Source organism: Maylandia zebra, linkage group LG8 (assembly GCF_041146795.1).
Source record: "Maylandia zebra isolate NMK-2024a linkage group LG8, Mzebra_GT3a, whole genome shotgun sequence".
NCBI lineage: Eukaryota > Metazoa > Chordata > Actinopteri > Cichliformes > Cichlidae > Maylandia > Maylandia zebra.
The window spans coordinates 17,961,131-17,984,184 of record NC_135174.1 but is presented as its reverse complement, the minus strand read 5'-3'; the positions used below and the strand labels follow the sequence as shown (position 1 = coordinate 17,984,184).

At 39.6% G+C, this 23,054-nt stretch overlaps 1 protein-coding gene across 1 annotated transcript in view; it reads left to right on the top strand.

Moving 5' to 3' along the window:
- LOC101484374 (rho-related GTP-binding protein RhoN) overlaps positions 1 to 23,054 on the top strand; it is a 34,024-nt gene that overhangs the window by 1,672 nt on the left and 9,298 nt on the right. Inside the window, exons 2-3 of the mRNA XM_014410560.3 lie at positions 134 to 221; positions 21,994 to 22,103. Coding sequence (XP_014266046.1) covers positions 134 to 221; positions 21,994 to 22,103 — 198 coding nt within the window. The remainder of the gene's footprint in view (positions 1 to 133; positions 222 to 21,993; positions 22,104 to 23,054) is intronic.

Sequence of the window (23,054 nt, the reverse complement as noted above, 5' to 3'; positions counted from 1 at the left end):
CAGCAGCTATTTGAATTAATTAGGAATCTGACTGTTTGTCATGAAAATCACACCGTCTTTCTTTTTTACAGTGGGCATATCATCTCCTCCAAGCTTTGATCTAATTTTAGCCACCACACGCCTTTCGTTTCAGAATTACGTTCCCACGGTGTTTGAGAATTACACGGCTAGCTTCGAGATTGAGAAGCAGAGGATCGAGCTCAACATGTGGGACACATCAGGTGAGATTCCCAATCATCTCTTTATGTTCTCCTTTCAACTCAAGATTATCACACCAGAGTGATGAAAGGTGTGCCGCATCATCAAGCCGTGATGAGGTTACTGAGCGAGGAGCTCCAGATCGGCAGACAGCTGACTCCTTGGAGTGTTCCGCAACTTCCAGGCTGTGGGCCAAAAACATGAACAACCACAATGTGTCAGGATAATCTGTTGAGAGTACTGACTGTTGTTTTGTTTTTTTTTAAATTTCAAAATGAATTAATCTAGTCTGGGACGCAGAAACATAACTTGTGTGTATTTATATAACTTCAGTCCTACTTCAGAGCTAATCTGACACTTTCAGCAGCAGCTGAAGTGTTATGTGAGGCCTCTGAACAGCTTGTTATTCAACACATACCTACTCCGAGTAACAACCACAGCTAATCAACACATGAAAATGCAAATTAATTGCCTGCATACATGATTTTGATGAGGATTTTGGCATCTTGACTGAATTCATGCAACATGGCACCAGTTTATTTCAGATAACAAGTGTTCTCTGTCCACTTGTAGCGCTGAGAGCTTGCGAAGCTGTTGCACAAACTCTTAAATGTGTTCACTGAACATTTTTTGATTTACAAAGTCATTATATCTTTTCAAGACTTCACTTTGGAGAGATGATCAGACGGAGGGCCTCTATGGGTCTCCAGATGTGCATTAACTCTCTCCCATTTTAGCCTTTAGACCCCTTCATGTTTCATTTCTACTTACAAAACTCCCCAAAACTTGTTCTCACACAGCGTGAGAGCAGCTTTACTGCAAAGTGCTCCATTAACCTCCACCCGTGCAGACAGGGAGACCAGCTAGGCAAGCTGGAGATTAAGAGCTGCTGCAGCTGCCGAGGCTGCTTTGCGGTGGGTGAGGCCGCTTTGCGGTGTTTAAACAACACCCTGCGAAATTACCGGCTGGCTCACGCACACACCTTTCCCTCACTAAAACACTTAAACAGTAATTTACTCCGCCTCGGAAAGAAATGCAATTCACCTTTTTGTGCGAAGCAGGTGCCGTTCAGAATTGTTGTGTCACATTATTGGAATCTGAGCGGACATGACGCTCCCAGTTGTGAATGAGTTTATGAGGTGTGAGGTAAAAGAAGGGCCAGCTTCTGTCAAAAAACTCCATAAACATGTATAAGACAATAAAATCTGCTTACTTGTGCTACTGTGAAAGAAAAAGAGGAATTAGATTGTAATGTGCATCACTTTAGGAGGGTTTACAGAAGGATTTACTCAAGTCAGAGGGATTTTTCTTTATATACGGGCACCCCAAAATGTTGCATGTCTAACTGAAAGGGATTTAAAAAGCAATACTATCTGATTTTATTAGAATTTTTTATACAAAACTATATTATAACTAATAAATGGTACTAGAAGCTATAAAAAGAAGCCAATTCTGCAAGCACCAGTGGTTACAATATTAGTTTTGTGTGCTCATTAGATGCCTTGATAAGAATCAGACGAGAGAACATTTATTATACAAAGACATGGCCCCATATTGAGCAGCAGTGGTTAACGGGAGCTGATCCAACTCTGACCTTAGGTGGCTTCTTCCAGCTCTCTTTAAGTGAGGAGGAGACATGTGTGTTGCCTTGCAGCATCCCTGCCAGCTATTCTGGGTTTGTGTCAGGAGACAGGTGCATCGGCAACTACATCAGTAACACCACAATTCCCTCTGGTACCTGCTGTGTTTTACTAATAGCTGAACGGGGGGTTACAGTCACCTGGTGTGCTTACATGGAACTTTCTGTATATACACTGCTGCAATACCCTTGACTTTTAAACTTGCTCCTGCTTACTTTATGCAATCACAGATTTATGTGATTTGATAAAGAACATGCTTTATCTGATATGTGTGTTTGTGACATGTGGCATGGCAGTGTGTGCAGTTTGTTTAACCGCAGGTGAACTGACTCAATGAAATTGAAGTTCTGGATGAAACACTAAATATAAAAAAACCCCAATCCCAAGCTTCAGAGCACCAGAGGTTTCAAATATATAAGAGCAAAAACTCATCACACATTTTAAGCTATGAAGCTTGAACTCCAGTGTGGATGACAGGGGAGGAGATAAGAAGAGAAGGATCATGTTGAGTTGTTGTAGAGGCTCACAGATAGGAGAGTGTATTAGGCAAGGTGCCAGAAGCGGTCTCTGAGCTGCCCGCTTATTGTGCAGAAACAAACAGTGGATTTAATTAATCAGGCACTTGCTGTGTGACCGAACACTTGCCCCCTGTCTCTTTCATTCTTCATCTTGCCACACAACCCACCTCCTGCTTCCCTCTGCTACATCCAAACATGCTTGTAGTTTAAACTCCCTTCCTTGTAGGTTAAACTCTTTTTTTTCCCCTGCCAATTTAAACTTTACCCTGAATTTATTGCCCACTGGCTCCTTACACTTCCTCAGTCTTTCAGTCATTGTCATGTTGCTCTGTTTCTGTCTTCAGTCATGTGGCGCTGCAGGTGAGACCAAGTTGAGATCAAGCTCAGATAAATGGCAATGGCATTCCTGTAAAAAAAGAGACCCTTTCTAAATGGTTCTGCACCATTTCTATCAAAACAAGGCTGGAGATGGTATGCCATCACAAAACTAAATCAATGAAAAAGAAGTGCATTGAGTGTATTGTAGTTAAAATACACTATACCTTCTATGTCTCCTCATCATGACACAGAGACTCATTCACTGTCCTGTAGTCCTGTTGGCTGGATTTTTGCAACTCATTATCATAAAGATGTTGAAAAAGAATCTCCAGTTAATCCAAAACGGTGCAATGAGACTTCCATTTGCCACGCATTAAATAAATAACACTGACTATTTTCGTCTGGGCCTCCAAACTCCGCAGATTGAGCCCCATCATATCTTAATGATGGCATAGTATTATATTATCCCAACAGAGCACTTTGCTCGCCGACTGCAGACTTACTTGTGGTTTCTAGAATTTCTAAAAGCAGATTTCAGCTCCTGTGGAACCACCTCAAGAGACAGACACCCTATCTACGTTTAGGATCAGAATAAAACATACTCTTTGATAAGGCTTATAGCTGGGGCTTGATCAGGTGACCAGGATCCATCTATTAGTTATCCTGCTTTAGGCTCAGACTGCTGCGGGACTTCATGCAATACACTCAGCACTTCCTCTCCACTCACCTCTTGGTACTCCCCATATATCTCATTAAATTCTTGTCTTATTTCTTCCTTAGTCTGTGTTTTATCCTGTCTCCCTTTGTTCTTTCAAACTCCTCACCCCCCACCACCTCCTAAAACCAGTTGAGGCTGATGGCTGCCTCTCCCTGACTCTCATTCTGCCGGAGGACTCTTCCTGTTAAGAGGGAGTTTTTCCTTCCCACCATTCCAAAGTGATTGCTCATATGGGTGATCAATTTATTGTTTGTGCTTTATGCCTAATACTGTAGGATCTTTACCTTACATTAATGGCTTGGATTGACTGTTTTTGTGAATGTGATTTATAAATAAACCTGTTTTGAACTGGTTTGGATACTTTAGTATTTACCTAACCAATCAACAGTGACTCCCAGAGCAATGCTGTCTGGTTTATGCAACATGGGATGAATGCAAAGTTAATCACTGGTTTTAGTACAAGATGATGATAGACTGGATCTGATTTCGAATCACTGATGTGGTTGATTCATTCAGAGGTCTTGAATGAAGATATTCCCCCCCCCCCAAAATCTCTAACTTTCAATGGTTTAATCAGTATTTGCATATACAGAGATCAGCCTTGAGGTTAAATAAATAACACTGACTATGTTTGTCACAATGCAATTCAAGACTGGGCCTCCAAACTCGGCATATTGATCCTCTACATAAAAAACTTAATTCACAGAGGCCCCCACACATTACAGATATTACCTAAAGGTATAAGTGTACCCCCAAAGATGGATCGGAGATGTTTTTGTTAGCAGCAGGCGTAGCTACCCAATATGAGGTAGGCATTTTTAATGCTTTGGGTGAATGGTATGGGCTTTTATTCTAATTCATCTTCATAAAAAGCCTCTGCAATGTTTAATGGACAATGAATCCCATGGAGTCATCAGATCACAATAAAAAAAAATTAAAAAAACAACTAGAAAATAAAAGTAGTCTAAAATTGCAAGCATTATTGATTATGATGACACAGCAGTTGTGTAGCAAGAACTTGTTACTCTTCAAATAAAAAACAAATAAAAGTGCTTAAAAATCTGATCCCAGCTGACCTAATTTTGTCATAACAGTTTATATGTCTAGATTTGCCCTTCTCTGCAGTATTCTCCTCCTCTCTTTAATTTCATCAATTCTTCCTAATATCCCCTCAGGCTGCCAGCCTCCCACCCGGCTCCTTCTCTGTCTCTGTCTCCAACAAGTCAAGGTCAGGAGTCCCACTGTATTGGGGCAGTGCCCTCTCAGCACTCTTGCTCTTGATTAGCTTACCTTGCGTTTTCTTTGTCTGTCTCTCTATCCATCTTTATCTCTTCCTCACTTTTCACTCACTCCTTTTCTCATTTCCCATACTTCTTTCTCCCAGATTCCGGCATATGGCTCACTGTAATCTGTCTTTATACGCAGCGACAAAAAAAAAAAAAACTGAAGCAAAGCATCCTGGAAGCAGCAACAAATCAGTCAGAATGCACAGTTAGGTCCTTAGATATTTGGACGATGGCATAATCTTTGTCACAATAAACCCAAACAGTGGGTTTCTTGATGATTTTTTTTATTTAGGGTCATTGTCAAGGCTCATAATTACAGACTAAGACAATTCTAAATATAAGGATTGTTTTTTATACCTGGATGAAAATCCTTTGCAGTCAGTGACTGTGTGAAGTCTCAAACCCTTCATTTTGCTCAATAGCCCTGTACACTACAGAATTCAACCTGCTACTACTATCAGCAGTCACATCATCAATAAGCAGTAGCTACATGGGCCCCATACATGCAACCTACATCTGCATACATTCTGCAATCCTCCACTTTAGTGTTTTTCTGAGTTCCTTCAGGCTGAGCTTTGTTTGTTTTTTAAAGAAAAGTAGCAGATTGTTGATTTGACCACTCCTGATATTTTTGCTGTTTCTCTGACAGGTTTTATACTGTGTACATATATACAGTATTTTTTAGCCTGAAACCATGAAACTTGTAGCTGCTTTGGAATACAAATGTCCTACTGTAAAACCCAGACAAAGGTTTTTACAGGGATGAGGAAGTAAAAGAGCAAGAAAACAAAAAACCAAAAAATCCTGTAGAGCCAAGGATGGCTTGCCAACAATGAGCTCAGGAATGTCTTCAGTTTGGATGTTGGATACTGTTGTGAATTCCGGCAACAACTTGCACTGCACTGGTGCTAGGCTTGGTTCTGCCTTTCAGACAGGGAATGATCTCAAATGTGCTTATGGAACATTGTATTCATTTACAATAAGAGTCAAACCTCTCACAGCATGTGCACATTTGCACTTACTGCAAATGTGCAGACTTGGCAGCTGTCTGCAACTGAAACAAAGAAGGCTGAAGTGACATGGTATGGATTTTTTGCGAGATGGTGGAAGAAGATTGTCATGGAAAAATGGGCAAAGGTGAAGCAGAGGCAAATTGGAGCTGCGAAATAAATAGTGCTCGACTGAGTGAGATAACGACCCCTCCTATTAACGAAGTCTGTTATGAACAACAGCTTAATTATATTGGATGCATTGGAAGATGTGAACTGCTTAAACAAAATCAAACTAGCATCACAAGCGGCGTGGAAGATGTTTGAAAGTCTGCTGTGTGTAGACGTCCAACAGATCAATCAGATTTTGCACTGCTGTTGAACACAATGTCCACACAGAAGTATCCCATAAGTGACTGAAATCATGGAAAATCAGTGATGATGGTCTCCTCGATTTGCATTGGACCTTGTATTGAAAATTCCAGTGAACAGCGTACAAAAGCAAAAATAACCATAGATATTTTATTTGCTTAATATGCCATGGAATAACAAGGGAGCAGGTCTCACCTGACCATGAAACTGCTTGTCAGTTCATTACCTTTGAGCCTCTGAACATAAAAATGGCTGTAATCCCTAAACAGATATCACAATATTTTTTTTAAACAGCTTGAACTGAAGCTAAAAGTCTGTACTTCAGTCGTGACTGATTGCTTTGAAACCCACTGTAATGGTGCGCAGAGGCAAAATGACAAAAAGTGCATCATTGCCTAAAATAATTGTGGACCTAACCGTATGTGGGAGCTAATTAAATGTTTTCCACTGGCTCCCAGTGTGATTTTATTTTGCTGCACTGATTGTCCTGTGTGGCTTTGTTCAAGTCAAACATTTTTCTAACTTGAGCCGAAAGGAATTCAGATTTCACGAGCATCTGTTTTACTCAGTTATCAACCGATCTTTGAGTGCGAGGCTTAAAAAGGTCATAAATCAGATTAATACATAGACTCCAGGGATGGCATTTACATTCTTAGCTAATTGTATGGTATTAATTATGAATATGCCCTAAAATGACTTTTCCCTGGATACTTAGGTACAAATAAATCATGGTTTTATTATATTAAACTTCACATTAAATAGAACTTTGTCCTGGTTCACCTTCTAACATTATTATTTCTTAACTATTGTATTTGGGAAAGTATATTACAAAAAGCTAACATAACTACATATATATATATAATATGTAATATAATATATTACATATTATATATATATATATATATATATATATATATATATATATATATATATATATATATATATATATATATATATTATATAATATATTATATAATATATAATATATATATATATATATATATATATATATATTATATAATCTATATATATATATTATATAATATATATATATATAATATATATATTATATAATATATATATTATATATATTATATAATATATATATTATATAATATATATATTATATAATATATATATATAGATTATATAATATATATATATATATATATATATATATATATATATATATATAAAAATATAAAATATATATAAAATAATTTGACATACCTCGAGCTTTTGTTCTTGTCCTAACCTCCTGACAGCCACTGGTCCTCTGAGACCAGTGAGGCTTCAATGAAATGGATCAGCCTGCTAGTAACAAAGTGCATAAACATTCATTTAAAACTGATTCTTTGCTAGGTTCTTTGTTATGTGCACACACTCCTTCATCCCTGAATGATTCATAGGTGAGTGTTAAACAATCCTCTCAAAAAGTCAGGTACATGGACTGGACTGAAAATGAGCAGAACAAGCAGCCAATGTTTCCTTTTTCAGCCCTAAAATTACCCTTAGATCTGATCGCTGTCATCAGCAACATTTTCTGTTGCAACGTGTTGCTCTTTTAAGATATAAATAATAAACATTTCTCTAAAACGCACCTTAAATTACTTGCTCAGAACGAAATGGCACTGGGCAACAAGCTGCTAAACATAATGGAGCCAGGTGTTTTCTTCAGGAAATGAGCCCGACATAGCTCAAAGGAAAGTGGATCGTGCCGTTACATTCAGAAACATGACTCTAAATAAATGAAAATGTTACTCTAATGTCAACCTGAAGTATAAATGCGCAGCTGTTTTGGTTCCTGCTCCTATCGAGTAGCTAAAAAATTGCAGAGTGCTTTGTTTCAGCATATTTCACACACGCAGAGTGTGGACACTTAATGAAATGTGACCGTTTGGCTTGTGCGCCTTTCTGTCAATGTAAAGAAATGCCGTGTAGCTGAATTCTGACCTTATTCCCCCACTGGGGCTAGATGACACTGAAATGACTCAACTCTGCATGATGCACCTGCCACAACAACAAAGGTGTTCAGATCACCTGGGTTTTACAGGTGACTGTGTGAACATGTGAGGTATGAGTTAATAAAACAACCGGCTCAACCTGCATTATCACACCTATAGCAAGTGAACAGTGAAGGAATGCACTGTTCTGAATTCTACTTCAAGTTAGCTTCCTGCTCACTGGAACTTTCCTAACTTCCTCAAGCCGACAGGGACATGCCGTGACATGTTAAAACACACACAGATACTTAAACACACAAGCAGTGAAAATACTGTTTGCCCCGTTGAATCCAACCTTCCAATCTATCCCAGGTCAGCAGAGTCTGTGGCAGAGATTTCCTCAACAATCCATCATTCATTTATGAGCTCTTTTTTATGACCCCAATTACATGTTGGCTCCTTGAAAGCAGCACCCAGATGTGCTTTAAGCGAGCGTCTGGGCAAACGAGTAGCACTGGCTCCATGACAGGACGGAGCGGAGAAAATGGTCTGGTGTGTCGAAGCGTTTCAGAGGCTTTTTGGATAGAAGTGTGGATAGCAGGGAACTGGGTTTGTAGTCCAAGTTCTGTTGTTTTTTTCTTTCCTACTGAACATGTGCAGGGGTGTGTGTGAGTAAGGGTATGAGTAAGTGCTGAAAGAGATTACACAAGTGGGAAAATATATAAATAGGGACAGTGAAGGGATGGAGGAATGTAGAGTCCTGGTGGAGTGCTAAGTGCTTGGAGTCGTGGATGGGAGACGGTATATGCTGAGTGTCAGTAGGGTTTCATGGTGCGAGCTTGTGCTCCAGCCAGCCGGGTCTCATTCTCCTCTGCTCATGCAGTCCATTAGAAGACCAAGGGTGCATTTAAAATGAGTGGCCTAGATGCGTCTCTACTCCATTCCCCCGGGACACGGAGTCTGTTTCTCAGCTAGTACCTGTAGTGTGTAACTCAGCAGTCTGTCTAAGACTTTTGAATGAACTTGAGCACAGCGAACATCATCATTCATTTAAAACATCAGGTAAAACAACATGACATTTACCACCCAGCACAATGCGCAGACTTACGGAGACATTTTTCACGCACTAACGCATATGGCAGGTGGCATATAGAGTATACTGCATGCCTGTTACAGCAGCTCTTCTCATTTTTAATTATATGCCTTTATTCCTCTGCCAGCAATTTGTGCTTAAAATGGGAAATTAAGCAGTGCAGATGTACTTTCTAATAATTGGTTGTCATCTCTTTTTTCTTATTTCTTTTTAAACCTTCTCCATGACTCCTCTGCCAAAACAGGAACTGAGGCAGAGGTTTGTTTGTCTGTGTTAGTGAAACTGTGCAAAAACTACCAATCTTTATATCATGATATTTGTTGGAGAGCTGAGAAAAGGAAGAAGCCTTTCATTTTTTTTTCGTCTTTGGTTCACCTTTGATAAAATTGCACTACAGGGCGTTGGTGGAAGACAATTACATTTTTTTGTAGAGCAGAAGCTGCTTAGTTATATATTCTCTCAGTATTTCATTTTTATGAATAATCTATGAAGGGACTGTTTGTTTCTTTTTGTTTTTCATGATGCATTTTCATTTTTGTTTACAGTTCATTATTTTTGCTTATCACGGGTCTGGAAGCTAACAGGTGTTAGCCTGTGTCGTTGATATAAATGTAGTGAAGTACTGCTGGTCACTTCAGTACATGAGTTGCATAAGTTTTAGCTAATGTAATTACCATGGCAACATCATGGCAATGTCATGGCAACTGGGTATATCACTCATGTAGCACGTTGTCTGACAGTGTGTTTAAAATATTTACTTTTAACCTGATATAACACATTCCAGCAGCACAGGAAAAAGAAAGGCAGAATTTACTGGTTAATCCAGATAAGTAGAATGATAATAAAAGGTCAGAGTACAATAAAAGTCCTTGGAACTGGTTAAATGTGCTCCAACATAGCAAAAAGTTAAACCATGAGAAGAAAATTACCTGTGACTGTAGCTCTACTGCTAACTTCCTTTAGCATTTATTTAATCTTTCGTATTCTCTGTTATATTCTGGTTCCTTTTCTTGATTTCGTAATGTTTAGTTATTATCTTTTGTGATCCCTTTGTTCCCCCAGTCAGACCCCAGTATCTGTCTGGTCTTTGTGTAGCTTCTGTCTCGTATCTAGTCACAGGCTTAGTATTGGTTATGTTTCCTGTTTTATTGTGATAGCGTGTTGTCTAGTGTTCCCTTATTATTAATGATTTGCTCCTACTTTGTTTCCCATGTGTCTCCACTTCCCCTAACCACCCGTGTGTGTGTGTGCGTGTGTGTGTGTGTGTGTGTGTGTGTGTGTGTGTGTGTGTGTGTGTGTAATGTCTCAGTTTCCTCTTGTCCTTTGTCAGAGTGTACTGTTCAATTTCTCGGTGTTGGTCTGGTTCCTGATCTTTGGCTCCTAGAATCTCAGTTTCTTTACGAGTTTATAGTTTACAGTTTTCCCTTAAGTTCTGCGTTTGAATCATGTAGTTAAATATATCAGCTCAATAAAGGGCTCGCCTTTACTTAAACCTCCACCTGCCTCTGTGTCTGCATCTTGGATCCTTCTGTACTCACTGAAAAGATTTTATTACACACTTTGTTTAGACACACAGGCCACTCAAGGGGTATATCCACTTAAGACCCTCTCCATCCCTTATCTATAATGCACGATGCAGCTTTGACCACTCACTTCAACCCCCCAACACCTGCCATTACTCCTACAGCAGGAGGTGGTGGATGGTTTTGACCTTGTTTCTACTGCATGTGATTCACCATAATTAAAGTACAAGCATGAGTGAACCTGGTTTTCTGTTTTCTGTATTCACGTTAAAGTAAAGTAAAATCCCTGAAATACAAAGTAATTAAGTGAATGCGTGCACACAAAAGACAGGGATGAACCAATAATGAGAACGATGGACCAGTTGATGGAGATGCGCCACAGAAAAATGAAATGAACTGTTAATTTAAAACACACATAATCTACACAGAGGGACGGTGTCAGGGTAGGAATAGTGATCCTGAAAATGTTGATGGTTCAGCTTTCTCTTACTGAGCTCAGGTTTGCATTCACACTGTGTCCCTCAGATTAGAAGGGGCTTGCTGTTTCAGCTACTTTTCATTGCTTCTAACAAATACACTCTTGGCCCAACTATTGCAAATTGGTGCTCCTGATTGGACAATTAAGTTCATGACAATCTTTATAGTGGAAATTGTGCCGAGCTGCAACCAACAATTAGGCACACACACTCGGTTCATTCTCAGTAGATCACGTCAGAAGACATCAGAAGACTATGAATGTACCAATTCATGTACCAAATTTACCTTTAATTGTTATTAGTTATAACATAAGATTTACATTTGAAAAGATTTACTTTGTTTGACCCAAATAATCATTCAGAAATGATCAAAATCATTTTCTGTCGGTTGATTAAATGTTTGGTTGTCGTACCTCCAACTTCTTAAATGTCATGGCGCATTAAAAATAATTACCGACAAGCACAAAATGTGTAGTCGTGTAAACGCTGCGTTTAGTTACCACTCGATGACATTTCAGCTCTGCACAGAAGAAAACTGTGATTCTGTTTCTTAATTAACTCAAATTTAGGCAAAACACTTTAAGAGCTTAAGAGCTTACTAGATCATGCAAATTTGTGATATTTAAACTACATTCAAAAGGTCTGGTCCAGACAAGTGGTGAACAACGAATGTTTTTATACTTTAAGTTTAAATGTAGAATGCGGTGCATGGAGTCACATACAGTTGGGCTGGTTGAGGCCCAGATGCCAGTCTGTTCCCTCTGTCATTAATTTAAAAGACTCCTGCTGGATTACTGCTGATTTCAGGCAAAGTACGCTCAGTGGCAGCGCTCTCCCTCTATGCCTGTTGAGTTAGAAAAATAACATCATATACAGTTTTTCAGCGAAATCCAGCCAGGTTACAGCTGCTACTTGGCAACACTCTAAATGAAAAACTTTAGCTAGGCTTGGGTATAAACAGAGACAGTGTAATCTTGTTCCTGATGGCTCATAATTTGAAGAGTTTCCAATAAAGAGCTGGTCCCACTTCAGCGTTCAGCAAAATAACAGACAGATCACATACTCCAGCATGAGTGTGGTAAAGAAAATCCAAATCTGTTGTCACATTGCTGACAACCACATTGTGCAAAATGTGTCTGTCTGTGCCTGCGACTGCCAGGACCAGCTTCACTCAGTCCTCCACGCTGCTTTTCAGGCTATTATTGTTCAGTATTCAAGCAGAGAGGTATGCATAACAACAAGCACGGTGTGCTCTGGTTACATGAATCTCTGATTCATGTACACCTAAAATGGATTATTCTCAGTACAGAAGAGAACGGCTTACCTGAGGAGCAGTCCTAGCCTTCTCCTCGTTTTTTCCTATCAAAATAAGAGTTCCAGTTATCATAAATGTGGTGCGTGACGAGGTCATGGCATTAATTGATTTATATCAGCTATTAAGAATAAATAGAAAACTTCTGTAACATGAATTTTTTTATTATCTAATGGCAGCCGTCAGTGGATGGATTTACACTTGTCATGGTTCAGCTACCATCATCCTGACCATATATGACCATCTGTTATGGCGTGAGCAAAGTTCCATACAAAGGTCGTATGATGACCTCTGTGCTGTCTCCATGGCAACTGAGAAAATTCCATCTGTTTATAAACGGTACTTGACTTTGACCCAATGGGTCAGGGGATGTGCGACCGAGTATGATGTAATTAGACTTTTTCAGGTGCTTCACTTCCCAAACACAGACAAGCACAGAGTCCAAGGGGTTAGAAGACTGATATGATATATCATCACTTAACAAGTTCATAATATTTGATTGATGGAGCATAGGCCTTTCCCTCAATCCCTTATATGATGAATTTATAACACAAGCTTTAATGGCTCAGTTACATTAGGAATAAAAAGAGACACAATCTGCTGGAGAATAGCTCTTTCAGTCACTTTTGATTGCAAGATAGTTACACAGGTCTCCTGATTGGGTAGCAACCTGTCCCCAAACAGTTGCAGTTTAACTCAGACTGACTGAAGTGATTGACGAATGTAAAGGTTTGCAAATAATCACCATGTCATTGATAAATGCATACAAGTCTGTCAGTCTGCGCTGATGAGCGCACAGGCAACACATCTGCAAAGGGGAGTCAACTGGTTGCCACCTGTTATATTCTGGTTTTATTCCTACGCAAAAGCAAGATTGCTGAGAGCCTTTGCAGTTTTGCAGTAAAATTGCAATCCTGCAGTAACTACGTCAGTATTTTTAGAGCAGTTTCTGACTTTCTGTTTCAGCTCTCTCAGGACTTTAAATGTAAGTAGTTAAATTGTGAATGTGAATTTCTGTGCATGCAAACGGCAACAGATTTGGAGTTTTCACCATTTAGCAGTGAATCGCCATATTATCACAAACAGATTGCAAGTAATTTTCACCTTGACCCTGTTGAAATGCAAACTGATACAGTGAAATCCGTCTTATTGCTGTTTTATCGTCGTCTTGATGCCCCGTGGTTCCCGTCTTCAAAGCAACCAGTTCAAAGGCAACGAGATCACGGTTCCATTTGCCGCAGTCGCAATAATTTTGTTAGTGCTGCAGTCTCCAACCGCTGTTTTCCTTAGTGTGACTTTAGCACAAGAATATTGTTATCTCCAAGTCTAGATAACCCTGATGACATCATTAGGTTGCTCGGAGATGATGTTAGACATCAAGCATTTGTTTTGATTTTGGCTTTGTTTGCTCCACTGCCCTTAGATTAGAAACATTAAAACGCTCTAATGTGTCTAGAAAACTTTGTAGCTCAATAGCTTTGCAACTCGCTTTGTTTAAGTGGCAGACAAAGAGATAACAGAGGAAAATGAATAAAACTTTTATGTTAAAATGATGATGCTTTAGCTTTTTACAGAGCAGCAGACAAAGCAGCAGACTGTCTGCTCTGCACGGTATCTCAGAGTGTTTACGAATGTACGCCGAGTGATCAGCCTCGTGGAGCATGCATACAGAGTGGACTCTATCGCTGCCTGGTGCTCAACCGAACTTACAGGCTGATTCCATATTGTCTGCATATTTCACACAGCATGAGTACGTAGCACTAATGCTCAGCCACTGCAGGGGGCATTATTTATATGTTCGAGGCGTAGCAGATGAATGCATTAATCAATAGCATTCATTTCTTGTGCTGTTTTCTGTCTGGATGTATTTCAGGAATGAAAACCCAAACTATTTCTTCAGAAGGGCATGACTAGGACAAACAGGATTTTAATATTAATGAACATTTCTGCGCTGTGATGAAAGTTGGCAGGAAAAAGCGCCATAAGAGGGGATTAATAATGATTTTCTGTGCTAACATCTCAAAAGGTGTGTGTGTATGTGAGTCTGTTTCTTCAGAATCATGCAGCTATGCATACAAAAGGCTACGACAAGTCTGATTGTCTCTTATCAGCAGCTTTACAGCTTTGAGCTTGACTAACCCGAGACATTACCCAAAATACAGCACAGGAGGTTTAATAATGAGTTTTTACAAGTTCAGACAAAATATAAAAAAGAGATATCTCTGGAGCACATATATAAAAAATCACTAACAAGATTTGGCATATTAAACATAAAATAGATAATATTCCTTCCTTATTTTCTAAATTAAGAAACCTGCCCATCGGGGATCGTTTAAGGCTGCTCCTCAAGGAATTCTGCTTCATAAAAAGTGAACTTCTCTAAAACGTGCAGGTGGCTGATGAATTAAACAAAAAACAAACAAACACAATAATTAAAAAAGATTACGAGGCTACAGATTCTTAAACTGGACTGATCAAATATCAGGGAGGATTTTACCGATAAGGCCATTCAGAGGATGGGGCGCTGCACTGGAACTGTTGGCGAGAAACATTTTCGGTGAGGTAAAGATTTTCTTTTCTACCATTTTTCTTAAGAGCAGCACACTGGCACCATGCGTATGACAAACGTTCTTGTTTACTACGCGCTTCCCTCATCAGTTTACAGCGATGTGAAACAATTAGTCAGGAAGAAGTGTTGAAATGATGGAAAAGCTTTTTCCACCAAAACTCTTCTCCTTGCAGCTTTTGTAGTGTGAGCTGTTTTTTTTTTTTCTTTATTGATTTACACTCAACAGCCACTTTATTAGGTACACTTTACTAGTACTGGGCTGGACTCTGCTTTTGCCTTTAGAACTGACTTAATTCTTCAATCGACAACGTGGAAACATTCCTCTGAGATTTTGGCCTGTTTTCACTCGACAGCATCGCTCAGCTGCTGCAGATTTGGTGGCTGCACCTCTGAATTCAGCTCTTGTTTGAGAGGTTTTGACATGGAGCATCCCCCTATACATCCCCCATCTACACCACCACCACTAGCATGAGGCACTGGTGCAAGGCAGGATGGATCCATGCTTTCATGTGCTTTACATCAAATTCTAATCCTACCATTCAAATGAGACCAGGCAATGTTTTTTGAATCTTCTGTAGTCCAATTTTGGTGAGCCCATGTGAACTGTATGATGCTGTGTCCCATCTGTTTCAAGGTTTATTTGTTACGCGTTCAGAGATGCTCTTCTGCAAACTTTTTGGTTGTAACAAGTGGTTATTGTAGTTCTAGTTGCTTTCCTATCAGCTCAAAGCAGCCTCGGCAGTCTTCTCCAACCTCTGGCATCAATCTGTATTCTTTGTAAACCCTTAGTGTGAGAAAACTGTAGCAGATCAGCAGTTTCTGAAACAATCAGACCAGACCGCGTGGGCTTCTGATGCTGGGTTTGAACTTCAGCAGGTTCTCTTGATCATGTATATGATTAGCTGGCTAATTATTTGCTGGTGTAACTAATCAGTTGGCTGGTGAGTGTGTCCTGTATGGGGTTGAACTGGATCAGAAGACATTAGTGATTAGTTATTTTAATATGTCACTTTCAGTTCTTCAAAATTGGAAAAACATATATGCAGCTGTAGCCCTACATCACCTTCCCAGGTCTGCCTCCTGTACCTTGAGGATATTTCCTGACAGTGTCATCTGCATCTCATTGGAGTTCTCATTATCAATTAATAGCCAACGTTTTGATATTTATTAAACATCCAGATGTGATGCAAATAAAGAATCGTGTTTTAAATAGTCTCACAGCTCTGTGTAGTGACCACTTGACCCTATGGCAGCTTGTGTGCACTCAGATTTTTCAAAGCGTTTTGTAGAGTTTGACTGAGAATCCTTCCTAAAATGTAAAATTCAAGCAGCATCAGAAGATTTTTTAGAAGGACAAACATCTCGAAACAGAGAGAACAGCCAAAGGTGGAACACAAGTGGATTACATAAAATTACACGAGTGCTTGGAGAGTAAATGCGTATGAGTTACAAACAAAGAGGAAAAAAGGAAATGCAGATTTTTGTAAGCACCAAACATCAAAGCATGAAAACCTCATGTGGAGTCACAGCATGGTGCTGCTGTTTCCCAGACTGCTTTGCATCACTGTACCAAACATTATACATCAGCCACACATCTGAAACATACTGACATTTATTTTCTGTAGATTGTTTACATCCCAGAGTTTTCCATTTGTGGAAAGTGCATCTGGTAGTACATTTCGGGTCCAAGCTACATCTGCAAACTCTACTTAGCTGTAAATGCAATTAAACATCCAAATCTTGTTCTGCATGATGGCTGAAGCCCGTGTACTCTGAATGCTCTAAATGACACTAACGTCGTTTCTTTGAGATTGCTAAATTCATGCAGTACCCCTGAGGCGTCGCATGTGTCTTTTATGAGTTTGATCAGAGGGTTTTACTCAGAGACAGATGGACTGATCTTGCTACAACAGCAGGAAACTCCCCATGAGGGGCATCATACTACAAGTCCCAGAGAGCGTCAGAAAAGCTCAGATCAATACACATTAGCCTCTGCTCGAGTGCTGAACATGGATTAGCTGACTTCATGGAACCTTGAAGCTTCCAGTGTCTGCATGTGTGTCTGTGTGTGTGTGTGTGTGTCAGCATGGACGGGACAGACAGCGCAATCAGCAATGCGCCCAATGATGTTTAAAAGATCCCAAAGCGCAAGTCCATCTTTTCAGACGAACTGCAAAAGTTTCAACTGCAAAAAAATTTCCCTCAATCTGGTGTAACACTGACAGGTGATATGAATAACACTGATTATCTCTTCATCATGGCGCCTGTTAGTGAGTGGGATATATTAGGGAGCAAGTCAACATTATGTTGTTGGAGTTGATGTGTTGGAAGCCTGTAAAATGTGCAAGTGGAAGGATTTGTGCAGGTCTGAGAAAGACCAGATTGTGATGGTTAGACAAGTGGGTCAGACCATCTCCAACAAAGGAAAGAACAGTAAGGGAACTAGCATCAGGGCGTTCCGATCCAAAAAGTTCATGCTCGTTCTGATAAAAAGGTGTCAGAATACAGAGTCTATTGCAGTTTGTTGCACATGGGGCTGCATAGCTGCAGACCAGACATAGGTGCCCATGCTGATCCCTGTCCACTGCAGAAAGTGCCAACAGTGGACACGTGAGCATCGGAACTGCACAACGGAGCAATGGAAAAAGGTCGGGAAATGGTGGCCTGGTGTGATGAGTCTTGTTTTCTTTTACACATGGATGGCCGGGTGCATGTCAGTCGCTTACCTGAGAAACATGGGAAGAAGGCAAGCCAGCGGAGGCAGTCTGATGCTATGCACAATGTTCTGTTTGGAAACCTTAAGTCCTGCCATCCATGTGTACCGCCTACCTAAACATTATTGCAGACATTGGACGTCTCTTCATGGCCACAAAGCAAAAAAGGTTCAGGAATGGTTTGAGGCTTCCAAATTTAAACTGCATATAATGTTCAGCCATAATAAATGTCGTCACATTATGTTATTTCATATACAAGAAATAGCCACAAATATCATGCTTTTTGCTGCCTTACCATTAATTTATCCTACTGCTATGGATTGAAAGGATTTTAATGATGCCAGTAGCAATCTTTCTCGATTTGCTTAATAATTCCAATTCAATTTTCTTTCTATGGGAGATTAAAACGTTCACAGATTTTCAGCAACACAACAGTTTTATTATCTCTGAGTCAGAGCGTGGTGTAGAAAACGGAGTAGAGAAGCAAGTTGGATGCGTTTCAGGTTTGCAAAAGGTTAGCGTCTATGAATTTGTTGTAATGGTTTTGCAGCTGTTAAAAAAAATCAGAGCCAGAAAATAATATAAGGATTTGATAAGCCCGGCGGCATGTAATACTTGTGTAGCTGTGTTCAGTTTTGTTGTACAGAGTTGAACTGACAGGATGTGACTCCAGGCGACTGAAATGAAACAGATTATTACACCGACAAAAATGATTTCTGTGAGTTTGAACATTTGTTGGAAATATTTGGCATGATGCGAATGCACAAGCTAATGAAATCTGTAGAACTGGACAAGATGTTTTTAGAAGTTTTAATGCAGAAATGACAGTCCTAATCAAGAATCACAAAGGACTGACTGCTATAACAAGTATGCAATGCAAGGTTATTGCAGTTAATTTAAACTAACTACAAACTAAAACTAGATGTGAAAAGAAATTATTTGGTTTTGTCTGATGAAGGACATGTTTTTTGAGGCTCTGGGTATCTACATGGCTGTGATTTAACTGTTTTTAAAATGTTATGTATTTTAATCGTATAATAATAATAATAATAATAAAAAACACGTAAACTAATAAAAAATAAACTAAAACAAGAAAATCCACTCTGGGAACCACCTGGAAAAAAAACTGAATCAAAAACAAAAAGTCAAAAGCCAAAATAAAATAAAAATAAAAAACTATATTAGCTCTAATGTGATGCTCACAATTTGCAATGCAGCAGCAAAGTGACCAATAAAAGCAAATTAAAACTACATTAAGCTAAGTTCTGATGAGAAAACTAGACAGAAACAGAAACTTTAACAGGAAACCTCAGAGGCACATGATATACATAAAGAAATACTGATATTACAGTGTTAAAAAACAAATGCCTAGATTATGATTTAAGTAAATAAAACAGTTAAAAGTGTAAAACATAAACCACCACCATTTGAACACATTTCTAAGTACACACTTCCCCCCCCCCTCTAAACTGGCACTTGCTTGTCCAAACTTTGAGAACCCCTGATTCGCAGGAGGATCACTGCATTTTGTTTTATTTTCATTAACATCCCGACTACTTTGGAGTCAGAATTGTACGTCCTTTGGCATTTTGCAAGTCGGCATGAGTCTCAGTGATGGTACCTGAACAAAACACATTACTCTGCATAGTTGTAGCCTATATAGACCTGGTGTAAGAGGAACTGCTTACTGAGCATCTCTGCAAATGACTTCTTTTACAACATCTCATCCTACTGCCCAGAATGAGCGAGCAATATTTCATATAGAAAGTTTGAACTTGCATGCCTGTGTTTTTCTTGCTTCTCTTCACAGTTTTCTCTGTGACCTATATTTCTGCCACTGACACAAACCTAAAGGAGAAAACGGTGTCATAATCAAATAAGAAATATGTAAAAATGCAAAGGACCAACTGCAGAGACAAAGACTCAAACTTTTGCACTTTATGACTACCATCTGATGCAGCTAAAGAACAGCCATCTCAGCTAGTACGCGTGCGAAGGGAGTCTGAGGAGGTTGTTCGATGGTTTATGGCAACTGTCAGATGCACTTCCATGCTCCCTCTCTTTCTTAAGCCCTGCTTCCATTAATCATCCTCATTTTCTGTGGACGTTAAAGACGTATCCTGCACCTGCAAAATGCTAAAGCACAAAAGGGGAAAGTGGGTGTGTGTGGTATGTGTGAAAGCTGGGGGCAGGAATTAGTCAAAGAGACAGGGGAGAAAATGGTTGTGCCCTTTAGTTTGACATTTTTGACCACAGCAACACACGTGCGCGAACACATTTTTGCTTTGGGGCCAAATTCTGACGGCGCAACACTAATGAGGGTAAATGTGTCTACTTTTTTCCTTTTTTTGCAGTCCTGTGCCTCCAGGTGTGAAGATGCTGTGTAATCAGAATTTGAAATGTCTTAGTTTTATGTTTTATCAACTATTATGATAAGATTTTAATCCTATAATTGAATTACTAAAATCCGTGAGCTAACATGAGGCTGCCCCCGCCCCAAGGATTTATTTCTAACAAGTAAAAGGTTAGATCCATTGTAAAATTGCCAATAAACAACCCACAAACAGAGCACATCTGCTCACCTAAACTTATAATGAGCAACGGTAGGCTACAAATAGTTCAAACAGGGTCCCCAAACTTTTAAAATTCTTCTCACTTTGAGTTTAAGGTATTCTAATAGCACTAAATCAAACAGCACTCACTGCCAGCATTTATTTTCTCAAGACTGGATCGTTGACTCTCTGGCATTAATGAGAAGCAACTTTCCAGTTTCCAGCTGGTTCCGAATTCAGCAGCTCTGCTTCTTACTGGTTTCTGCAGACAGACTTCTTACCTACGCTGGCTTAGCTCCACTGGCTTCCTGTGCATTTCTACAATTGATTTTCAGATTTTAATGATCGCTTTCAAAGCTCGTCTGGATCTGGCCACAAGGTACATAGAAGAACCATTTTTCTAATAAGAGCATGCTCACAGCCTTAGATCATGAAGAGACCTTTGGATCTTCATTTCTAGCATGGTGGTTTACACTTTTGCCTGATAAGCAAAAGATCACCAAAGTTTGACCACTAAAGGACACACAAATCCAGTTGGGGGTAATGTCAGGAATGGCATCAGGTGTTTATTTTAAAAAATATTTTTTTAAAGGGATTCTTTTACCTGTGATGTCTTCTGTCGTCTGGTTATTATCCTTTAGTTGTCTTGCGAGCTGCCTGCTCCAGCCCTCCATATATCTGACTTATTTTTTAATTCCTTTTGTAATATGTGTGTGTTGGGTGGGTAATATTAAATCTTTCACTAATCCACTGCAGTGTGATGTTGTTGCCTGTGATATAGGTAAGAATACAGAACAATGTGAGGCAGGTTGTTAAATGAAATCAACAGTTTTTACCATGTCTAGTGCTTAAAGATCAGTAGCTCAATAGTGAAGTCATGATCATGCACATTGGTGCATCGGTTAGCACTTTGGATTGAGATTTAAAAAAAAATCTTGATAAATGTTTGATTTGATTGGTTGATAGTAGGTTAGTCTTGTTCTACTGACCTTCATAAGTGAAATACATTTCTTTCCCAGGACTGCGTATAGTTGGCTAACAGGCCAATATTTTTCAGTCATTTGAGTACAGAATGAGTCATAACACACGTTTAATTATTCAGGGTAAAAGTTGTAAACTTGTAACATGAATTAAATCCCACAAACTTCATTACTTTTCAATTTAAAAGTTGGGCTTTTTTTAAAAATAACTTCAAACGAGCCAAATTGATTTCTGTGCTTTGGCAGTTGTGTTGCAGAGGATTCGGTCGGGTTCTGTGGGAATTTTCTGTCAATGCATTTTTTTGTTACGTTGCCAAAGCTCTGTGCACGGTGACAAAGGCACCGAGTGCTGAAGACAATGACGGCGAGGGAGACCGTGCCTTTCTGTCTGGATAGGAATGTGTCCCCTTGCCCAGGTCACAACGCTCAGTTCAGTCTGGGCCCCCGACAAAAAAACGCACGCCACTCCATAAAAACATACCAGGTGACGCTTTGTTCGAGTCGTTCATTATATCGCTGTCACACGTCGGTCCCTTTGACTTATTCAAGATGGTCAGAGGCAGACCCGAGGACCCTGTGTTGCGAAAGCAATGAATCACACCCACTTGTAGTCATCTGCAGAGTGGGTAAGCTCATGGTAATTACATTTAATCACAGTGATTACCACTAAATGTGCTCCATAATGACTCTCCTTGTGATGATAAAAAAAAAAGTAAACTCTTTGGAAAGTAACTAAATTACATATAATCCATCTGGAAGTGCCGTTCATGTCTGTGTATTTTCTCCCTGCAGGTTCAGCTTACTATGACAATGTGCGGCCGTTAGCTTATCCTGACTCAGATGCTGTGCTCATCTGTTTTGACATCAGTCGACCGGAGACACTGGACAGCGTACTGAAAAAGGTCAGTGTCACGTTGTTAGATGTGTGAATGTGTCCTCTTTTTTTAATTTTAAGTGCATTTTGTCTCTAATTAGGGCAGTGTAGGTAAAGCAGCCATCTCATTACAATACTCACATTAAATATGCAGGTTGAAGAAGTCATCTCTTCTCTTTATACTGGAAATCGATTCCTCTATAGAGTGACTAGATCTACGTCATCAGAGATATACAGCTTCCAGCTTTCACCATCACGTCTGTGTTCAAGTTAAGGCCACCATGTGTTCGTTCACTGATAACCTGATCCGTCAATCTACGATAGGGGAATAAAAAGGAAACGATGAGAAAACATTGCCAGCTGTAGAGGTGGAGACTGGGATAACATTTAAGGTTGGATAATGCTTTGTGAGAGGCATACGCGGACAAGCCAACACATGAGATACAGAGATTAATGAGGATATTGGGAATGAAGTGAGATTCTGGAAGAAAAAAAGATAGATAGCACGAACAAATGGTACAGAAGGGAAAAGGGGGAAGCGATAAAGACTCAAGTAGTGTTCATGTAGCAGAGCATTACTTTGAGAGAATAGTCGTTGTAAAAGGAAAATTAGAGGTTGCAAAAATTGCTTAGGCGGAAGGTTCTCAGAGATGTCAGAACAAAAAGTGCTGTGCACTTATTTGAGACTTAAAGCTTGCAAATGGAAAATACATTTAAAGCAAAGCAAACTGCAGAGAAACAAGACATGGCGGCAGATTGCCATAAAAAATTGAATTAGGTGCATGAGATCGTAGCAAAGGATAAGCTTTGTTTCTAAACTTTGGATAGAGTGACCGCTCGACATGTCACTTTGGCATCCCGTGCATGCATTGTAAGACCGGCACATTCACCGCGATTACTAAGGTCATTTGATAAGGTCAAAGTTGAATTTGGTTCTCAAGTGGACCCCCTGTAGACGTGAGAATTCGCTCGGCATTGG